The sequence below is a fragment of the Moschus berezovskii genome, chromosome 15 (assembly GCF_049115385.1).
Source record: "Moschus berezovskii isolate FMDL1 chromosome 15, NW_MosBer_1.0, whole genome shotgun sequence".
In the NCBI taxonomy this organism is placed as follows: domain Eukaryota; kingdom Metazoa; phylum Chordata; class Mammalia; order Artiodactyla; family Moschidae; genus Moschus; species Moschus berezovskii.
In genome coordinates, this window is record NC_142474.1 from 16,859,475 (window position 1) to 16,878,845 (window position 19,371).

Here is a 19,371-nt window from a genome sequence, read left to right on the forward strand (position 1 = left end):
CCAGTGTGGTACCAAGTCACAGCACTGTGCCATGGTCAGGTTTTCAAGGAGGAGCTCTTGTCAGGGGTACCTGTGCTACCACCCAGACTCCCAGGTCAGCCCTGGATCAACCGTACACATCCGCCCTCTTTAGGGACTTCAATCCTGTTAGAAGAGCAGTTATAATCGCTGGCAGACCATCCCCTGCTCAGGATGACATGATAACTAGCACATGAGGGCAGATGGCATCTTTGTCCTGGCCTGTCCAGTGGGGAGATACGAGGTGCGCAGGGACCCAAATGGAGTGCAAGTCAAGAAGAGCTGGCAAGAGACAGGCACGGATACATACGTGCTTTTCCCCTTCAATCTTCTTGTCGGCCACCTGCACTGCATCCAGATACTTAAAATGCAACTCCATCAGCCTGTCAACCTGAAAGAGAGGTGTTTCACAGGCATGAGTGAGAAGGGAAGAGAATACCAGGGCAAGAGAACAGCAGAGCTCCTATTCATCTCACTGTCGCTCCACACAAAGGGAGAGCCCCTCTACCACTTCTCACTGCGGATCTGAGCTTTGCCTTGGAACACATCAGGAACGGATCAAACAGCTGGGGCAGAACAAAGCAAATGCTTAGCATAGATACTGAACACAGGTCCATTCCCAAAGGACACCATGTGTTCCCAGCCCTCCTTGGACTCCCCTGAAATTCAAGCTGTTAAAAACAAATAAATCAATAAAAATTCAAGTCCTTTCTTGCAAAGAAGAGGAGCTTGAAGTTACATACTTGACATTCACTCAGAACTTTACCGAAACTTCTTTTTTTCAAACTGAAACCTTTCATGTTCGGATTCTGCCCCAGAGCTGATCTTTTTTTAAAAAGGTCTGAGTAAAATCTCTTTAGTTGCTTTTGAGTGAGAACAGAGTGCAAGAAAAACTCCTTCAGCAACTTAAAAAAAGCCCTGACTTTTGCTTAGCAGTAACCTAAAAACCAGTTTCAAACTTAGCAAAAGTCGCTTCAAATATGGCCCATGGAACACTCACTAGGTTTGAAAAAGTTTGTTATTTTCCCCCCTTAGACTTCACCCCATAGACTGTAGCCCACCGGGCTCCTCTGTTCATGGGATTCTCCCAGCAAGAGTACTGGAGTGGGTTGCCATTTCCTCCTCCAGGGGATCTTCCTGCCCAGGGACTGAAACAGCATCTCTTGTGTCTCCTGTATTGGCAGGAGGATTCTTTTATCACTGAGCCACCTGGGAAGCCTGTTTACCCATGGGCTGGTATTAATAATAGTTGTTGCTTCAACATGGCATCAGACAGGAAGACTGTGCCCACACCTTCCCTGGTTAACAAGGAAGACCCTGAAATCATACAGGTTTCAGTTTACAAAGTATTCTCATATCCACTATTTCCTTAAACATTAGAAAAACCTGATAAGGTAGGCAGGGAAGACAGAGAGCAATCCTCATTTTAAAGATGAGGAAACTAACACATAGACATTAGATGACGTCACCAGGGTGACATGACTGCTAAGATGTTCTCTATCCTAACCTGATGGCCTTTTTTTTTTTTCAGACAACAGTTGCATTTATTTCTATTACTTATATGGGAGCAAATGGTTTCACTGCATGTTAAGAATTTTTAAAGCACTGACTTCATCTTTTCCTCCTCATCTTAATGACCCATAATGGTACATTAGTGTGAATGGTTTCAAAATATTTGGGGTTGGGGAAATTGCATTTGGAAATGAGAGGCAGGACAACCAGAAAACCCTCTGAGACCCAGAGCCATGGGGCCCAGACGTTGCAGAAGACATCCTAGGGCAGGATCACTCTCCCCAGCACGCCTCAGATCGCACTGGGGAGATGGCCCTTTTCTACCCTTGGGTCCTGGCCCCATCTTACAGTCCACCGAGCGCCTACCTTCTCACTGTCATTTTCAGTGAATTTATTTAGAAGCCGGGTCCGCTGCTGCCCTCTCAGGTTCCGCAGGAGGGAGGCGAGGATCGAACAGACATGCTCTGGGTTGGGAAGGAGAAAAGAGAACACGCTGTGATCAGAGCAGTAATTATTACCTCTCTTCAAGCCTGATCTGGTTCTATTGAAGGAGGAATAAGCAGGCCTTCCCTGACTGCGGCTATTGATTAATAAGACAAGAACCTAAACTGTGTCAATGGAAAACTAAACTGATTTTCACAGACAGCGCAAGAAATATATTCAAAGGGGATTACATCCCCAAGGACAACTTGAGCAACTGAATCAAAACTAAGTTAGAATTTCTGTTCTGCCTGGAATTAATTGAGTTCTATTGTCCACAACAGAACCTCAAACTAATCCCCCCATTTACAGAAAAAACCTGTGAACAGTGTATGAATACTAACCGTGAGGGGAGCATGCGATGAACAAATAAGACATGTTCCATAATATTCTCAAATTATCTTAAAACTTTCCCAAGCAAATATCCCAGAATTAAATAAAAAATATGATGGGGTCCCAGAGCGATCACTTACATTCTGGTGCAGCTATAATCCTTACCTTTTTAAAGACAGCTGGATAGTAAGTACTTCAAAATGATAACTGTTTTTTCTCAGTTCACATAACCTATGGGCTTCTATTATGAGATACTATTATTCTAGCCAGGGCAGAAGAGGGTAATTGAAAGGTATATTATATAGGCTTCAGCTGTTAAGAGGTTCTTTTCTTTAAAAAGAATTTTTAAAATCAAGAATAATGAACTTGAAAAGGAGATGGCAGAGAAACGTTTATTTTGAAATAAAATGCCCACAGTGTGGGCAACAAATATTTTGTTTAGAAAACTGAGCAAAGAACACCTTCATATGCCAAAGTTACCGTGAGCTCTCAAAAAGTCATCTGATTATTAAAGTCACAAGGAAGAATTCTTACGGTAGCACAGATACAATTTGGTATTTGTTTTTTTCCTCACTTATATCAGAAGTATTCCTCACTACTTCATTTCCCCAGTCTCCTAATGTGAGAGTTATTCACCTTATTCCAGCTACCTTCACCTCCCTGGGGATCTCATCTAGTCCCACAGCTTTAAAGACCAGTTGCACGCGTGTGTGCGCAGTTGTGTTCGACTTTTTGCGACCCCACGAACTGTAGCCTGCCAGGCTCCTCTATCCATGGAATTTTCCTAGGCAATAATACTGGAGTGGGTTGCCACTTCCTACTCCAGGGGATCTTCCTGACTCCGGGATTGAACCTGTCTCTCTTGTGTCTCCTGCGTTGGCAGGTGGATTCTTTACCACTGCACCACTTACATGCTGACTACTCCCAAACTCTACAGGTCAGTTCTGTTCTCTGAACACAGGTTCATGCATTCATCCGTCTACCTGCTCTCTCCACTTGGTTGTCTAACAGGTCCTTTAAACTGAACATGTCCAAAAACAAGTTCCTGACCTTTCTCCTTAGACCTGTGACCACAGTCTTATCCACTGAGTTATTGGCAACCATGCTCTCCAGATTCTCAAGTCAAACGCAGTGGCGATACCCTTGATTCTCCTCTTTCTCACACATCCCACAGAAACCTTGTCAGCTGTACCTTAAATTACATCCAGAATTCCTTCTCTTCTTACTGCTGCACCACCACCCCCAATGCCATTCATAATTCTGGTGCACAGCACCATCATCTCTTGCTGGGAATACTCAACAACAGCCTGCTTGTGGGACTCCGCGTCCACCCTTGCCCCCTTCGCCTTGGTCTCCATAGCGTGGTCAGTTAAAACCTAAGTCACACCCTGTCCTTGTTCTGTGTAAAACCCAACTCACTCAGACTAAATGCTGTTTTCTAATGTCAGACACGCTCCTGTCCTGGGGCCTCTGTGCTTACTGTTTTCCCTGCCTGAGATACTCCTCACCAGAGTATCTGCGCGGCTCAATCCTCAGATCCAGTCTTACTCAACTGTCCTCTTCTCAGTGAGGCTTTTCTTTGACCACCCCATCTGAAAACAAAAAGCCCCAATGCTGCCTATTTCCAAGTCTCATCTGCTTTATTTTTCCCTTCAGCATGCATTATCTTCTAATGCGCTGTGTAAGTTATTTGTTTTGTTTACTGCTGCCCTTCAATTAGAATATAAGCTCCTTGAAGGAAGGGATTTTAGTCTGCTTTGCTCATTGATATATCCCTGGCCTCACAACAATGTCTGGCACATAGTAGGTGTTTCAGAAACACTTGCTGAATGTATGGGAAGAAAGCAGGTTTTCAGTGCAAGTTTCTGGTGGTAGTGGTGGGAGGTGGGGAGAACCAGACAAACAAACCACTCTTGAATTCTGGGTATTTTTCAAATGCCTCTGGATAATAGCTTTCACCTTTTGTACACCGTGCCTATCCCAAGTTCAGAGTAAGAGCACCTCTGCATTGGTAATATACTCACCAGTTACAAAATGGTCCTTAAAGATATTTTGCATTTGGGAATGAGTGGATGACTTTTTCCTAGGGAGCCATGATTTGAATAAAAGAACTCTAATCAGTAGATTCACTTTTTTAAGTATAAAGTTTTTAATAAAATACACTGTTCAGTTCAGTTCAGTTCAGTCGCTCAGTCGTGTCCGACTCTCCATGACCCCATGAATCACAGCATGCCAGGCCTCCCTGTCCATCACCAACTCCCGGAGTTCACTCAAACTGAGAGAGGTATTAAACAGCTTCTCAAGGTGACTCCAGGGTCACCCCAATATCTTTCTGCTAACTTTTGTTGTGAAGCTGGGATTGAGGTGCTTTAATCTCTATCCTGAACACAAAGGAAGGGGAAGGGAACAGGAGTGGGGCGAGATGAGAAAAAACATCCTGAACCTGAGGTAAGGACAGTGAACCAAGACGGCTCAGCTCAGGGTAACAAAATAGAACAAGAAACGATGTCTTTGGAGGCTCATGGCAGGCAAAAAAAAAAAAAACACACACAAACAACTTCTGTGTATGTCAAGGGGAAAAGATTACAGGAAGGAAGACAGGGGGATATAATCAGTTCTGTAATCTTGGGCCAAACAACTGGATGTGACTCTGATCTCTTCAGCTGGTGAACAGATGTGGGACAGGTCATAATAAAAGCTGTGAATTTTAACAAGCTTAGTTCTGAAACTTTGAAACTACTCAGCGTGACAACTGGTAACAACCTCCATGTATGTGTATATATATATGTATGACAATCTGACAACCATAGAGGAAGGAAAAAAAAAAGATCAGCCCGGAGATCTCACAGATTATCTGGGCCAAATCTCTTATTGTACAGATAGAAAAATCGAGGTCCGGAGAGAAGCGACTTGTCCACACAGCTAACTGGTGAAAGAGGCAGAACTCAAACTTCAGACGACTCCCTCATTCACTGACCACTTATCTCTGTTCTTGACAAGCACTTGGTGATCAGAGCTTCCAAACAACACATATCCCTAACCTTAAGGAGGTGCTTATTTCATGGGGAAAACAAAACAAGAACTACAGTGCAGGGTGCCAAGTTTCATCATTAAGGTAGGCAGAGGGGATGTGAGGAGCACAGATGAAGCATAGTGGACCTAGAGGGATTCCCACTGGAGGTAAGGAACAACTGAAAATCATAAAAGCAAACAAAACAAAAAAATCATGGCTGACAACTAAGTAGAGAAGATAGAGCACTCCAGGAAGAAGGAGCAATATATGCAAAGGCCAGTTTGGATGGAGTGTTACATACACATGAGGGAGGCGAGGCCAGTCAGGTGGGGAAGAGTCTAGGCGAGGCCAGTCAGGTGGGGAAGAGTCTGGAGAGCAAAGTCACAAAAATCCACAAATGAATTTTAAGCTGGAGACAGACAATACTAGATAAGAGTTTAGCCCAATCCTTGGCTGCTAGATTCCTTTCAGAGATCAACATCAGGAAAATATTTCTCTTTCCTGATGAATTTTTTGTTTACCTGAGTTCCTGCTTTGCCTTGGCTACCAGGAAGCTCAAAGATGAGTCTATGTTCAACCACAGGAATCAATTTTTTTAAATTGCTTTACTACTGATTCGTTCTGTCCTCCACTAATGAATTTTTAAAATCAAAGTGATGGGTGCATAATTAATGGCTATATAGTTACGGTTAAAAACCAAACTATACAAAAAGGTATAAATGGCCCTACACACACACACACAGGTTTTCTCTTCTATATCTTTCTGTATCAACACATTTTTTATTTTAAATGGTTATGCAGAATTTCACTTATTTATCATAATTTAACTAATGTCCCTAATCATGGTTATTTTACATGGTTTCCAGTTTTGGGTTGTTTTGTTTTTGCTGTTATAAATAATGCCACAATGAACATCCATGAACACATATTCTGGTACTTATACCTTTATTTCTGGCATGGATACACTTTTGCATGCACCTAGCACTGGGAGTGGGTGAGTCTAAAGGCACTGACATACCTAATGTTGAAAAACTAAAAGAAAGCACAGATGACTGACCTAGGGCCCATGCTATTACTGCAGGAAGAAATATCACTTCCACATGCACAGGGCTGCGGTGAGGGGTGGGTGGAGGAAGGGGATACTGAAGACAGAAACACACCAGTCTGTTTCTACTGCATATATTGTTTCCTAGGAGCTGGAGATAACTTGGTCTACAAAATAGTTCAAAAAGAAGCCCAAACTTACCAGGCCAATTCAACTGAGGTCTATGGATTTGCCTATAGTTAATAAAGGACAGAGAAACCCAGAAAAGAAAAATATTTTTTTGAAAGACACTGACGGATGGTCTTCCAAGAAGGCTGTACCAACTGACTTTCACTCTCAGTATGTGTATGTATGCATTGTATACGTATAAAAAGCTTTGATGATTACCTTTATTGTGGGGGAAGCATGTAACTTAGTAGGAAAAGCTTACGTTTTGGAGTTGGACAACATGGTTTAAATAGAAGCTCCTACCACTTGCTCAAGAACGTGACCTTAAGTAAGTTAACTAACCAGTGTGTGCATGTAGGTGTGTGCTGTGCAACATGAACATACACATACATCACACAGACACACTGAGAGTGGAAGCATATTGTAAAAGAGTAGCTGTTCTCTCATATCCTCACTCAGATTGGATATTATCCAACTTAGAAATTATGATAACCTGGTAGGTGAAAAATGGAATCTTCTTTTGATTAGCACGTTTTTGTTCTTGTTATGAATGAGGTCAAACTCCTTTGCTGATGTTTACTGACCATTTGTATTGCTCCCTGTGTGAAGTGCCTGGCCTTACATCCTTTGCCAATTTTTATTTCTAGGAGCTCTTTATGAATTAAGAATATTACCCTTTTGTCTTTTATACTGCAAATATTTCCTCCAGTTTGACATCTGTCTTGACAAATTCTTACTCAAAGCCAAGATTTAGCATCGCCACATTGTTTTGCTGTAAATTGCTTCAAAATCCTATCTGAAAATAAAAGTAAAAAGGGTACAATAATAACTGTCACCAGTTGACTGTGTATTATAGCAGTAGGATTGACTCTGTATACAATATTTTCAATGAATCTTCACTAGTAAGCTATGAGAAAGGTACTACTCTTATTTCTGTATTATAATACAGAATCCAAGTATCAGTGTGATTAATCAACTTACTTAAGGTCATGTCCTTCAGAGAGTGTTGTCTGACTCCAAAATGTAAACTTTTCTAATAGGTTACATGCTTCCCACATGTAAAAGGTAATCCAAAGCTGTTAAAAAGGAAAACAAAATATCAGAAACTAAACTGTGCAAAGCCCAAAAATGTGCTTCATGAGGGGCTCACTGAGTCCAAAAGATAGGTACTATGCAAATGTGAATGAAGAAAAAACTCAGCAGTTCCAATGAGAGGAAAATGAAGTGAAAGGCCATCTGGAGGTAAGACATGACTAACAAACCCTCTTTTCTCTTCACTCTTTCCAGAAGTAATTTCTAGTAGAGTCCAAATAAAGAATGGAGCAGTTCTACAAAATACTGAACCAGAACTTCTCAGTAATTCCCTTGTTTCATCTTCCTGATTAAGATGGATGAGGAACTTAAGAAAATGTTCCTCTTTGTGGCTCGGCCAAGTGGCCTGCAGGATCTTAGTTCTCTGACCAGGGATCAAACTCGGGGCCCTGTTAGCAGAATCCTAAGTTCCAAAGAATATCAAGGAGAGATAAGAAAGCCTTCCTCAGCGATCAGCGTAAAGAAATAGAGGAAAATGATAGAATGGGAAAGACTAGAGATCTCTTCAACAAAATTAGAGATACCAAGGAAACATTTCATGCAAAAATGGGCTCGATAAAGGACAGAAATGGTATGGATCTAACAGAAGCAGAAGATATTAAGAAGAGGTGGCAAGAATACACAGAAGAACTGTACAAAAAAGATCTTCAAGACCCAGATAATCACGATGGTGTGATCACTTACCTAGAGCCAGACATCCTGGAATGTGAAGTCAAGTGGGCCTTAGAAAGCATCACTATGAACAAAGCTAGTGGAGGTGATGGAATTCCAGTTGAGCTATTTCAAATCCTAGAAGATGATGCTGTGAAAGTGCTGCATTCAATATGCCAGCAAATTTGGAAAACTCAGCAGTGGCCACAGGACTGGAAAAGGCCAGTTTTCATTCCAATCCCAAAGAAAGGCGATGCCAAAGAATGCTCAAACTACCGCACAATTGCACTCATCTCACACGCTAGCAAAATAATGCTCAAAATTCTCCAAGCTAGGCTTCAACAGTACCGTGAACCGTGAACTTCCATATGTTCAAGCTGGATTTAGAAAAGGCAGAGGAACCAGAGATCAAATTGCCAACATCTGTCAGATCACTGAAAAAGCAAGAGAGTTCCAGAAAAACATTATTTCTGCTTTATTGACTATGCCAAAGCCTTTGACTATGGATCACAACAAAATGTGGAAAATTCTGAAAGAGATGGGAATACCAGACCACCTGACCTGCCTCTTGAGAAACCTGTATGCAGGTCAGGAAGCAACAGTTAGAACTGGACATGGAACAACAGACTAGGTCCAAATAGGAAAAGGAGTATGTCAAGGCCGTATATTGTCACCTCGCTTATTTAACTTATATGCAGAATACATCATGAGAAATGCTGGGTTGGATGAAGCACAAGCTGGAATCAAAATTGTTGGGAGAAATATCAATAACCTCAGATATGCAGATGACACCACCCTTATGGCAAAAAGTGAAGAACTGAAGAACCTCTTGATGAAAGTCAAAGAGGAGAGTGAAAAACATGGGTTAAAGTTCAACATTCAGAAAACTAAGATTATGGCATCTGGTTCCATCACTTCATGGGAAATAGATGGGGAAACAGTGGAAACAGTGTCAGACTTTATTTTTGGGGGCTCCAAAATCACTGCAGATGGTGACTGCAGCCATGAAATTAAAAGACGCTTACTTCTTGGAAGGGAAGTTATGACCAACCTAGACAGAATAGTAAAGAGCAGAGACATTACTTTGCCAACAAAGGTCCGTCTAGTCAAGGCTATGGTTTTTCCCGTGGTCATGTATGGATGTGAGAGTTGGACTGTGAAGAAAGCTGATCACCGAAGAATTGATGCTTTTGAACTGTGGTGCTGGAGAAGACTCTTGAGAGTCCCTTGGACTACAAGGAGATCTAACCAGTCCACCCTAAAGGAGATCAGTCCTGAGTGTTCATTGGAAGGACTGATGTTGAAGCTGAAACTCCAATATTTTGGCCACCTCATGCAAAGAACTGACTCACTGGAAAAGACCCTGATGCTGGGAAAGACTGAAGGCGAGAGGAGAAGGGGACGACAGAGGATGAGGTGGTTGGATGGCATCACCGAACATGAGTTTGGGTGGACTCCAGGAGCTGGTGATGGACAGGGAGGCCTGGCGTGCTGCAGTCCATTGGGTCGCAAAGAGTCGGACACGACTAAGTGACTGAACTGAATTGAACCACTGGATGGTCAAGGAATTCCCATGAGAATGTTCTTTGTATGTCTCAACAAGATGAGGTGTGGGGTGCTGGTGGCACAGGGAAGGTATCAGGAGCTGTAATTTTCACAAAAGAAAATGTAATAAACAAAAGAATCATTTCTTCTGGAACTAGATAATATTAACATGCATTTCCATAACTCATCACAGCCTGGAGCAGGAGATACTTTGACCAATCACAGTGGTGTGCTAAGAACAAATGACATATACCTGGTTGCTTGGGATTTTTAAGTAAAGGACAGGTTGCCCATTTCAGGAGACCTGAATCTGCCTATATTCTTTCCGTCTCTCTCTTTCTCTGAGTGCTGTGGCTGGCTGTAGGTCACCGGTGCCTGCCAGAGAGGAAAATACTTCATCCACCCCAAGTTTTGTGCCTGTACGTGAGCACAAACACACACACACGGTTTCATTAGCCACTAATAAATGTAGCTTCCCTTGGAACAGATCTCGGCCCAAGGTGGTGTCAGTTTTTCATGGACTGAGGAGATGGGGAGGGCTGCTGGCAAAGAAGGCAGGGGAGATAACAGGTTTATCTGCAGGCCAGCACCGCTCAGCGGCTCTGTCATTTCCACAGGATAACATGGGGGTGAAGGATGGCTACGGGGCTGTCAACACAGACAGGGTAGATGTGGTGGCTCCCACTGCAGAGAACAATCTCTCCAGTAGGGCCCAGGAAGAAAAGTGTACACACACACACACACTAAAGGAATCCACAAGGCTCCAGAGGGGGGGAAGCCCAAGCAAACCTACACTTTGAAGTCACTAGGTAAGCAGGCGGGGATCCTGGTGGAGTATTAGAGAGCCAGCACTGAAACTGTGCGCCCGTGTGAGTCCCTGCCTGCTGCGTGTCTTGCTTAACAGTCAGACAACTGGCTGCCTCGCACACTAATTAGTGAAACTGCTTTAGAGGGGTGGCTCTGGCCCATGCTTCCCCCAGATCAACTCTTCAGGGTCTCTCAAGAGTGATTAACAATGAGTTAGATGCTCCCCGGGTATATTAAAAAAAAAGTCGCTCAGTTGTGTCCGACTCTTTGCATGGACTGTAGACTGCCAGGCTCCTCTGTCCATGGAATTCTCCAGGTAAGAATAATGGAGTGGGTTGCCATTCCCTTCTCCAGGGGACCTTCCCGACACAGGGATCAAACCCAGGTTTCCTGCAAAGCAGGCGGATTCTTCACCAGCTGAGCCACCAGGGAAGCTCTGGTGCATATGCAAGGTATAAGCCTTGGTATATGCAAGGGGGCTAAAAGTTTGATTCTCTAGGGTCAGTTAGAATTCTGTAATTTTCAGAGCTGAAAGGAGAATCAGAATTCTTCAGTTCAATTTGTCTCGGATTTCTAGTATAGAAACAATAGCCCTGATAAAGTATGTGATTTGCTTCCAGTCAAAAGTCACTTTCCAGGCCACTGAAATCTAGATCTGCAATTTGTGGCACCCCCCTCCCCACCCCCACCACATTTTTTTCTTCTTAAAATCATGATAAACACTTCTGAGAATCTGATGAACCCTTATGTATATACTATTGTCTCTCTCACACACACACAAACACACACATCAGAGTGTTCTCATCTCTTAGGGATGACTCTTTGGGTTAAGAACCCAGATAAGAAGTCTTTCCATAATGGCACAACCAGACTGTGGCCGTCACTCGAACCAGAGTCTTACATACAGTGTGTACCAATTTTGTAGAGAGTAAGATGGAACTGCATTTCCCGTCCTTATTCCTAAAGAAGAATGGTCCAAATCCCAACAGGCTAACATCAGCTTTCTCTGTGAGGAGAGCTACTCAACCACACAGGCCTGTAAACAACTAGGTCTATCAGTGTCTACTGCTGAGAGGGGCGCTGAGAGGACTAACTTCTGGGACCTCCTCCAGAAACAGCAAGTGAATGAATGAATGATTGATGTGGGGCTTTCGGACTTGGATTCAAATCTTGCTTCTGGCATTCACTAGTTGGTTAAACTAATTTGGTTGGTTTAATTTCTGAGCCTCAGTTCTCTTATTTGTAAAGTGGGGCTGTACCTTCTATCTATTAAGTCCATTGTATCAAATGAGCCATGTGCACAGTAGGCACTCAACAGACATCGGTTTGAGGCCCGCTGCGCTAAAAAAGAGCATCACAAGAGATTCTCTCACTTAGGCACCTGCCAAAATTGTCAACTTGATCCTTCCATGTTGCATCCTGATCACATGTTGGCCTCTGAACATGTTTCAGTCAGCCTAGGTTATTCTAACTAGCTCCTGCTGAGAAAAACAGGAACTTGAATCACTTGACTTTCTCAGCTGATAGGGTTATTTTCTACAACTCGAGATTTGTTCTAACCCTAAATGGAACAAGGCCAACTTCACTCAGACTCTTTAATCCCACAATAAATTAAAATAAAGAGCTTTATGTGTGGTTGCCTTTATAGCAGCCAAATAATACAAGATTCTGGGAGACCTGTGGACAGCCCTGAGGTGGGTAGTTGGCTATTTAACAGTAGGCTGAAGGACAGGGACATCTAAGCAGAGGTGGTCCTTTCTTTTAACAAAACTAAATGACCGCCGAAGAATTGATGCTTTTGAATTGTGTTGTTGGAGAAGACTCTAGAGTCCCTTGTACTGCAAGGAGATCCAACCAGTCCATTCTAAAGGAGATCAATCCTGGGTGTTCATTGGAAGGACTGATGCTAAAGCTGAAACTCCAATACTTTGGCCACCTCATGCGACGAGTTGACTCACTGGAAAAGACTCTGATGCTGGGAAAGGTTGGGGGCGTGAGGAGAAGGGGACGACAGAGAATGAGATGGCTGGATGGCATCACCGACTCTGTGGACATGAGTTTGAGTGAACTCCGGGAGTTGGTGATAGACAGGGAGGCCTGGTGTGCTGTGATTCATGGGGTCGCAAGAGTCATACATGACTGAGCGAATGAACTGAACTGAAACATACTTTGCCATGGTAATCATTTGCCTTTTGATCTTGCTGCAAGAGCTGAAAACACAACACACAATCTGCAGAGGAAATGAAAAAGATGTTCTCCTTTATGAGTTTCATAATCACAGACAACTAATCGCAAGGCACAAAGTAGTACATACACCAACCATTCCTTTACTCAAACTTCTAAGTGCCCACTACGTGCCAGACAATGTACTAAACACTGGGATTGCAGAGATGAAGGAAGATGGTCCCCTCTAGAGAAGCTATTCTGCATTGTCTTATGAGCAAGGCTGGGTGTATTACATGGCAAGGAAACGTCTGTGAGCTCACAGCTCCAAGTTTTCTGTGGTAAAGTTGGTACATGAAGCTAGGATTTTGGGTTCTAGGAGCACATTTAATTCCTGAAGCACAGATCTGGACCACATTCTCAAACCCTGGGACAAATGGACTACTATTTGCATTAACGAGTCTCCTAAGGTGAGGACTGGGGTGGAAGTGGAAAACAGGGAAGAACAGCAACAATCTCCAAAGGTGACTTCCTCCTCTTTCCATGACTCTGGATTTCAGGGGGTCCTGCTTGCATCTTTGTTGGAGTTTTGGTCCCATGAGGCAGGGGAAGATCATATTCACCAGAAAGGAAGAGGAGGCACTAACCAGCTGAGCTGGGCCACAGGACGGTCTTTGGCATAGGAACGGACACTAGTTCATTTATTCATAAGACAGACTCCTACAACATACAAGATGCAGAGTTTGGGGACGGAGACAATCAGACAAGAATTCTGCCCTCTAGGTCACTCAGGTATATTATGTCTACAATTACGTGACAGAAAGTGACAGTGAATGGGAAACGGGCAGAAACTACTAGGGAGGCAAATACTCTTCCAGCGAGGATACCTGGGGGAACTGGTAGGCAAGACGGCACTTGGACTGAGCCTTGAAGAGAAGTAGGCAAGAGAAGAGCAATGGGAACAACGGTGTTCCGAGCAGACGGACAAACATGATGCAAAGGCATGAAGCTGGAGTGCACCAGGTACAGACAAAGAACTGGGAAGAGATCAGTGTGGTGGGAGGGAAGGGGGATAAAAGGTAATTAGTGTGGCAGCCTGGATGGGAGGGGGGGTGGGGATAGGATGGATACATGTATATATTTGGCTGAGTCCCTTTGCTGCTCACCTGAAACTATCACGACATTGTTAACTGGCTACACACCAATAAAAAAACTAAACGTTGAAAAAACAAAGAGGTACTTAGGTTGGCAAGGTCAGGGAAGGGTGTAGATCAAGGATAAATAGACATACGAACTATGGAAAGCAGACCTTAACCAATATTCTGATGGCCTGGCATTTAAATGTTGGCCCAGCATGGCTCATGGGGGAATAAATTCAGGGCTGCTCTGCCTACCCAGCTTCAGACCCTGCATCTCCTTCCAGCAGCCCAAATGGTTAAGAATGATATGGGTCAGCCAGAGTTCTATTCTTAGCATGGAAATCGTCCCTGGACTTCAACCATCAGGCCCATGTCAAGGCAAGATTCTGCAGGGCCAGTTTAAAATTCCAGGCCATGCTGCAGAGCTGCCTTTGTTTCCATGGAACATTTGAGGCTATTAACTCTTTTGTTTTAAGGAAATCACACAGAAGTGGTCTTCCCTCATTTCTAAAATTAAAACCATCTCTGTTTTATTGCTGAACCTTGTGTCCCACCTCCCGTCTGAGCTCCCCCAGATGGAGAGACATCCTGCTTTCTGGTAAGACTCTAGATGCAAACAGGATGTTTAAAATACCCTAATTAGATCGATCTTGATTTCAGTAGGGGTGTGCTGGAATACAGATTAATCTGTTCCATGCCTGGCACTGGCAGCTGAAGTAGCAGGAGGCCCTGTCAAATCAAGCCATAACATCACACTCCTCTGTCTCTGTTATTATTTTTTTCCCTTTTTACATTTCATTATAATGGACATCTGCCTAGCAGGGGATGTGGTAACCCTAGAAGAGTCACATGTGTGTGCTCAGCCACTCCAGTTGAATACTGATGCAAGTCAAATCGAACACTTTTCTCAAGACAGATGGATCTGTGTTAGCATCTATATATAGTCCCTTTTAACACATACACAAAGTACAATACATTTCTATTCTTCACAAACATTTGCTGAATTCTGGCAGGCACTGGGCTAGAGACTGGGGACTTAAACAGGCAACATTTACTGTAAACCTACTACGTGCCTATGTGTGCTCTGCATGTATTACTTTATTTAATTCTCACAACAATCCTTTGAAACATGTTTATTATTCTCCCCATTTTATAGGTATGAATCTAGAGACTCAGGGAAAAAAAATTTGTCTCCCAGAGTTTCTCAGCTATTAATAACTAGGAAATGACCTCATTAGTTCCACTATAATACAACTTGATTATTTTCCTCAAGAGTTAAAAAAAATACCCAGTAAGAATATGAAAAAAGCATTCAGCTTCCTTCAGTTCAGTTCAGTTCAGTCGCTCAGTTGTGTCCGACTCTTTGCGACCCCATGAATCACAGCACGCCAGGCCTCCCTGTCCAGCACCAACTCCCGGAGTTCACTCAAACTCATGTCCATCGAGTCGGTGATGCCATCCAGCCATCTCATTCTCTGTCGTCCCCTTCTCCTCCCGCCCCCAATCCCTTCCAGCATCAGAGTCTTTTCCAGTGAGTCAACTCGTTGCATGAGGTGGCCAAAGTATTGGAGTTTCAGCTTTAGCATCAGTCCTTCCAATGAACACCCAGGATTGATCTCCTTTAGAATGGACTGGTTGGATCTCCTTGCCTTAGCACTACCAATAAAATCATGAGACAGTTTCATTTGATAAAGTTTTCAAAATACCTGACGCCTGGAAGGCTGTGGGGAGGGGAGCTCCCCTGCACTGCTGGCCCTATGAATACTGTGGACGCAGTACTGAAACCACTCTTGCTGTGTGCATCTCCCCAACAGATGGTACGCTCCTCCAAGGCAGGGACACATCTTATTCACTGCCTTCAGTGTCTAGCCTCGCGCCAGGCATTCAACTAATACTGAATTTGACATCCTAACTAAACAGCATGGTAAGAGTTAGCTATCAGAGATATATCTGTATAAAAAAGAAATAATAACTGACTCCCTGACAGGGTCTGGATGAGCCAAACTCTGAAGGATGAGAAGGATGAGAAGACAAAGGTGGGAACGGGCATTCCAGACAAAATACAAGAGACGTAAAGGCATGGAGACAGAAATGAACATGACACAGGACAGGCTGCAGGGGGTGGGCGAGGAAATGGCAGGTGAGGGAAGAGAGGTGAGCAAGACCGTCGCAGACTCAACTAGAGTCTGGACTTTATCCTGCAGGACCTACAGAATTGACAGAAAAAAGGCAGCATGACCAGATTTCTGTCCCAGAAAGATCATCCTAGAAGATGTGTAGGAATGTACACTGGAGGAGAAGCAGGATCAGATCCAGATTATCACAGAAAAATATGTAATAAACAAACACAACATACTGCATTTGGGTATATCTAACAGGCAATTCTCCCTAAGCAAAACCTGAAATAGTTAATGATCTTTCAGAAAGAAGCCAGAAAAATAAACGACCCAATCAAAAAATGGGCCAAAGAACTAAACAGACATTGCTCCAAAGAAGACATAAAGATGGCTAACAAACACATGAAAAGATGTTCAACATCACTCATAATCAGAGAAATGCAAATCAAAACCACAATGAGGTACCATTTCACGCCAGTCAGAATGGCTGCTATCCAAAAGTCTACAAGCAATAAACACTGGAGAGAGTGTGGAGGAAAGGGAACCCTCTTACACTGTTGGTGGGAATGCAAACTAGTACAACCACTATGGAGAACAGTGTGGAGATTCCTTAAAAAACTGGAAATAGAACTGCCATATGATCCAGCAATCGCACTCCTGGGCATACACACTGAGGAAACCAGAATTGAAAGAGACACATGTACTCCAATGTTCATTGCAGCACTATTTATAATAGCCAGGACATGGAGCAACCTAGATGTCCATCTGCAGACGAATGGATAAGAAAGCTGTGGTACATATACACAATGGAGTATTACTCAGCCATTAAAAAGAATACATCTGAGTCAGTTCTAATGAGGTGGATGAAACTGGAGCCTATTATACAGAGTGAAGTAAGCCAGAAAGAAAAACACCAATACAGTATACTAACGCATATATATGGAATTTAGAAAGATGGTAATGATAACCCTGTATGCGAGACAGCAAAAGAGACACAGATGTATAGAACAGTCTTTTGGACTCTGTGGGAGAGGGCGAGGGTGGGATGATTTGGGAGAATGGCATTGAAACATGTGTATTATCATATGTGAAACGAATCGCCAGTCCAGGTTCGATGCATGATACAGGATGCTCAGGGCTGGTGCACTGGGATGAATCAGAGGGATGGGATGCGGAGGGAGGTGGGAGGTGGGAGGGGGGTTCAAGATGGGGAACACATGTACACCCGGGGCAGATTCATGTCAATGTATTGCAAAACCAATACAATAATGTAAAGTAATTAGCCTCCAATTAAAATAAATAAATTTAAAAAAAAAGAAAGAAGCCCAATTTCCCTGCCCCCTTTCTGGGGGAAGAAAGGAGGTGCAACATAAAGATCACCAGAGTAAAGAGGTATAGGTTTCCAGTCCATATTCAGAGGAAAATCTTCTAGGTGCCTCTAACGAGGTCTCTTCTCCACCTACTCTCTGGGCCTCAATATCCGTGACTGTGAAAGGAAAGAAGTAGCTCGGAAGATATACAAGGTTCTCCCTCAATTCAATGACAAGATTCTAGTTATCAAAAAAAACATGAACAATTAATGACCCAGCAATTCCACTCCTTGTTAACTACTCAAGACAGAATGAAAATATATGACTAGAAAAAAACTTGCACAAGAATGTTCACAGCAGCTCTCTTCATAATCGCCCCAATCTTGAAACAGTTTGTCAACAGGAAGAATGGAAAAAGACATCCACACGATGGACTACTACCACACGGGTGGCTCTCGGAACACAGAGTGTGAGGGACAGCTTTGCTCTAAAGAGAATCCATTGCCTGAGGCCATGGATACGAGGTTCCAGATGAGGTTACTTGATGGTGAAAAACTCAGAACAACAGATACCTTTGTGAAGTGGGGAAAGGGTTCTGACTGGAAAAGGGCAGGAGGGAGCTTTCTGGTGTGGTGGTAGAGTCCTGTACCTTGACAAGAGTATAAGGAAGGATGGAAGCGTCAGTCGCTCAGTGGTGTCCAACCCTTTGCGACCCCATGCACTGTAGCTCACCAGGCTCCTCTGTCCATGGGATTTCCCAGGCAAGAATACTGGAGTGGGTTGCTATTTCCTTCTCCAGGGGAACTTCCCGACCCAGGGATTGAAGCTGGGTCTCCTGCATCACAGGCAGGTTCTTTACCATTTGAATCACCAGGGAAGCCCTGACAGAGTATTTGCTTAAATCCATCAAACGCTGCATTCAAGATTGGGGCATTTCACTCTGCAATTTTATTAAAAAACAAACAAAATGCCTGAACTCTAGGTTACTGATACTCATACTGAAGAGCTAAGCATGAACTGTACGGATGTCTACAATCTACTTCATGCATCAAGAAGTCAAACGATGGATGACAGAGAGATGGACAGACACATGGCAAAGTGAATACAGTAGAATGTAAGCTGTACAATCGAGGTGGTGGGGACATGAGCATTTGCTGTACCGTTCTTTCAACTTTTTTGTATACTTGAAAATTTTCTTTAGGAAATGTTGGGAGAAAGGAGGCAAGAAAAAGAGATGTGAACTTGGAATATATTATAAATGATGAGATCCCTAAAGGCCATTTTTCCAAAAAGTGGCCTTTTAATATGTCTGTTGTTTGAGATTTTGAATGCATTTTCCATTGACACAGGCCCACTGAAACCCATTTAACCTGAAATATGGCCAAAATTAATTCAGTATTCTCATTTTCCAGTTGCAGTGAGATTCTACAAAGTGTCTAAGCATCTACTAAGTGCAAAGCAATATGACAGGTGTTGCTTTTTAAAAATTTACTTCCACTTTCCCATGGGATTTCTTTCCTGCCTTTCAGGGTTTCAGTAGCACTATAGATTTAAGAAAGTGTTTAGGTGCTAGCTTAACTAATTTACAGACTTGCATCTGTGGGAAAATGGGCCTTACAGAAAGAAAGGGATATATGTATGCCCAAGAAATGCTTCTTTCTACCATACATTCTCACTACATATTCTCCAAGGACTCAGAGTGGGGAAAAAAAAACCAAAAAAACCCCCAAGGATGTGGCATCTAACACTCCCACTCAGGGCTTAAGCTGAAAGCATGAAGCTCCCGAAGTCTGAGGTTCATCTATCAGGGAAGGTCTGTATCTCAGACGGGTTGATGGAGAGGGTCGTGAAGCTCTAAGTGCCTGCCACGTGCATAAGCAACTGTCTCCTGTGGAAATGACTCGGTCTGTTGTTTTCTATGGCTCCTACAAGGTGCTCTGTCAGTGAACCACCCCTATCACTCCAGCAGTGGCAGTGT

The 19,371-nt window shown here is 43.3% G+C and overlaps 1 protein-coding gene across 1 annotated transcript in view; it reads right to left on the minus strand.

The window, feature by feature from the left end:
- Positions 1-19,371, minus strand: part of CTNNBL1 (catenin beta like 1) — a 163,478-nt gene that overhangs the window by 26,980 nt on the left and 117,127 nt on the right. The window contains exons 12-13 of the mRNA XM_088843796.1: positions 1,897-1,994; positions 329-409 (exon numbers count right to left, since the gene is read on the minus strand). Of these exons, the coding sequence (XP_088699922.1) occupies positions 329-409; positions 1,897-1,994 (179 nt within the window). The remainder of the gene's footprint in view (positions 1-328; positions 410-1,896; positions 1,995-19,371) is intronic.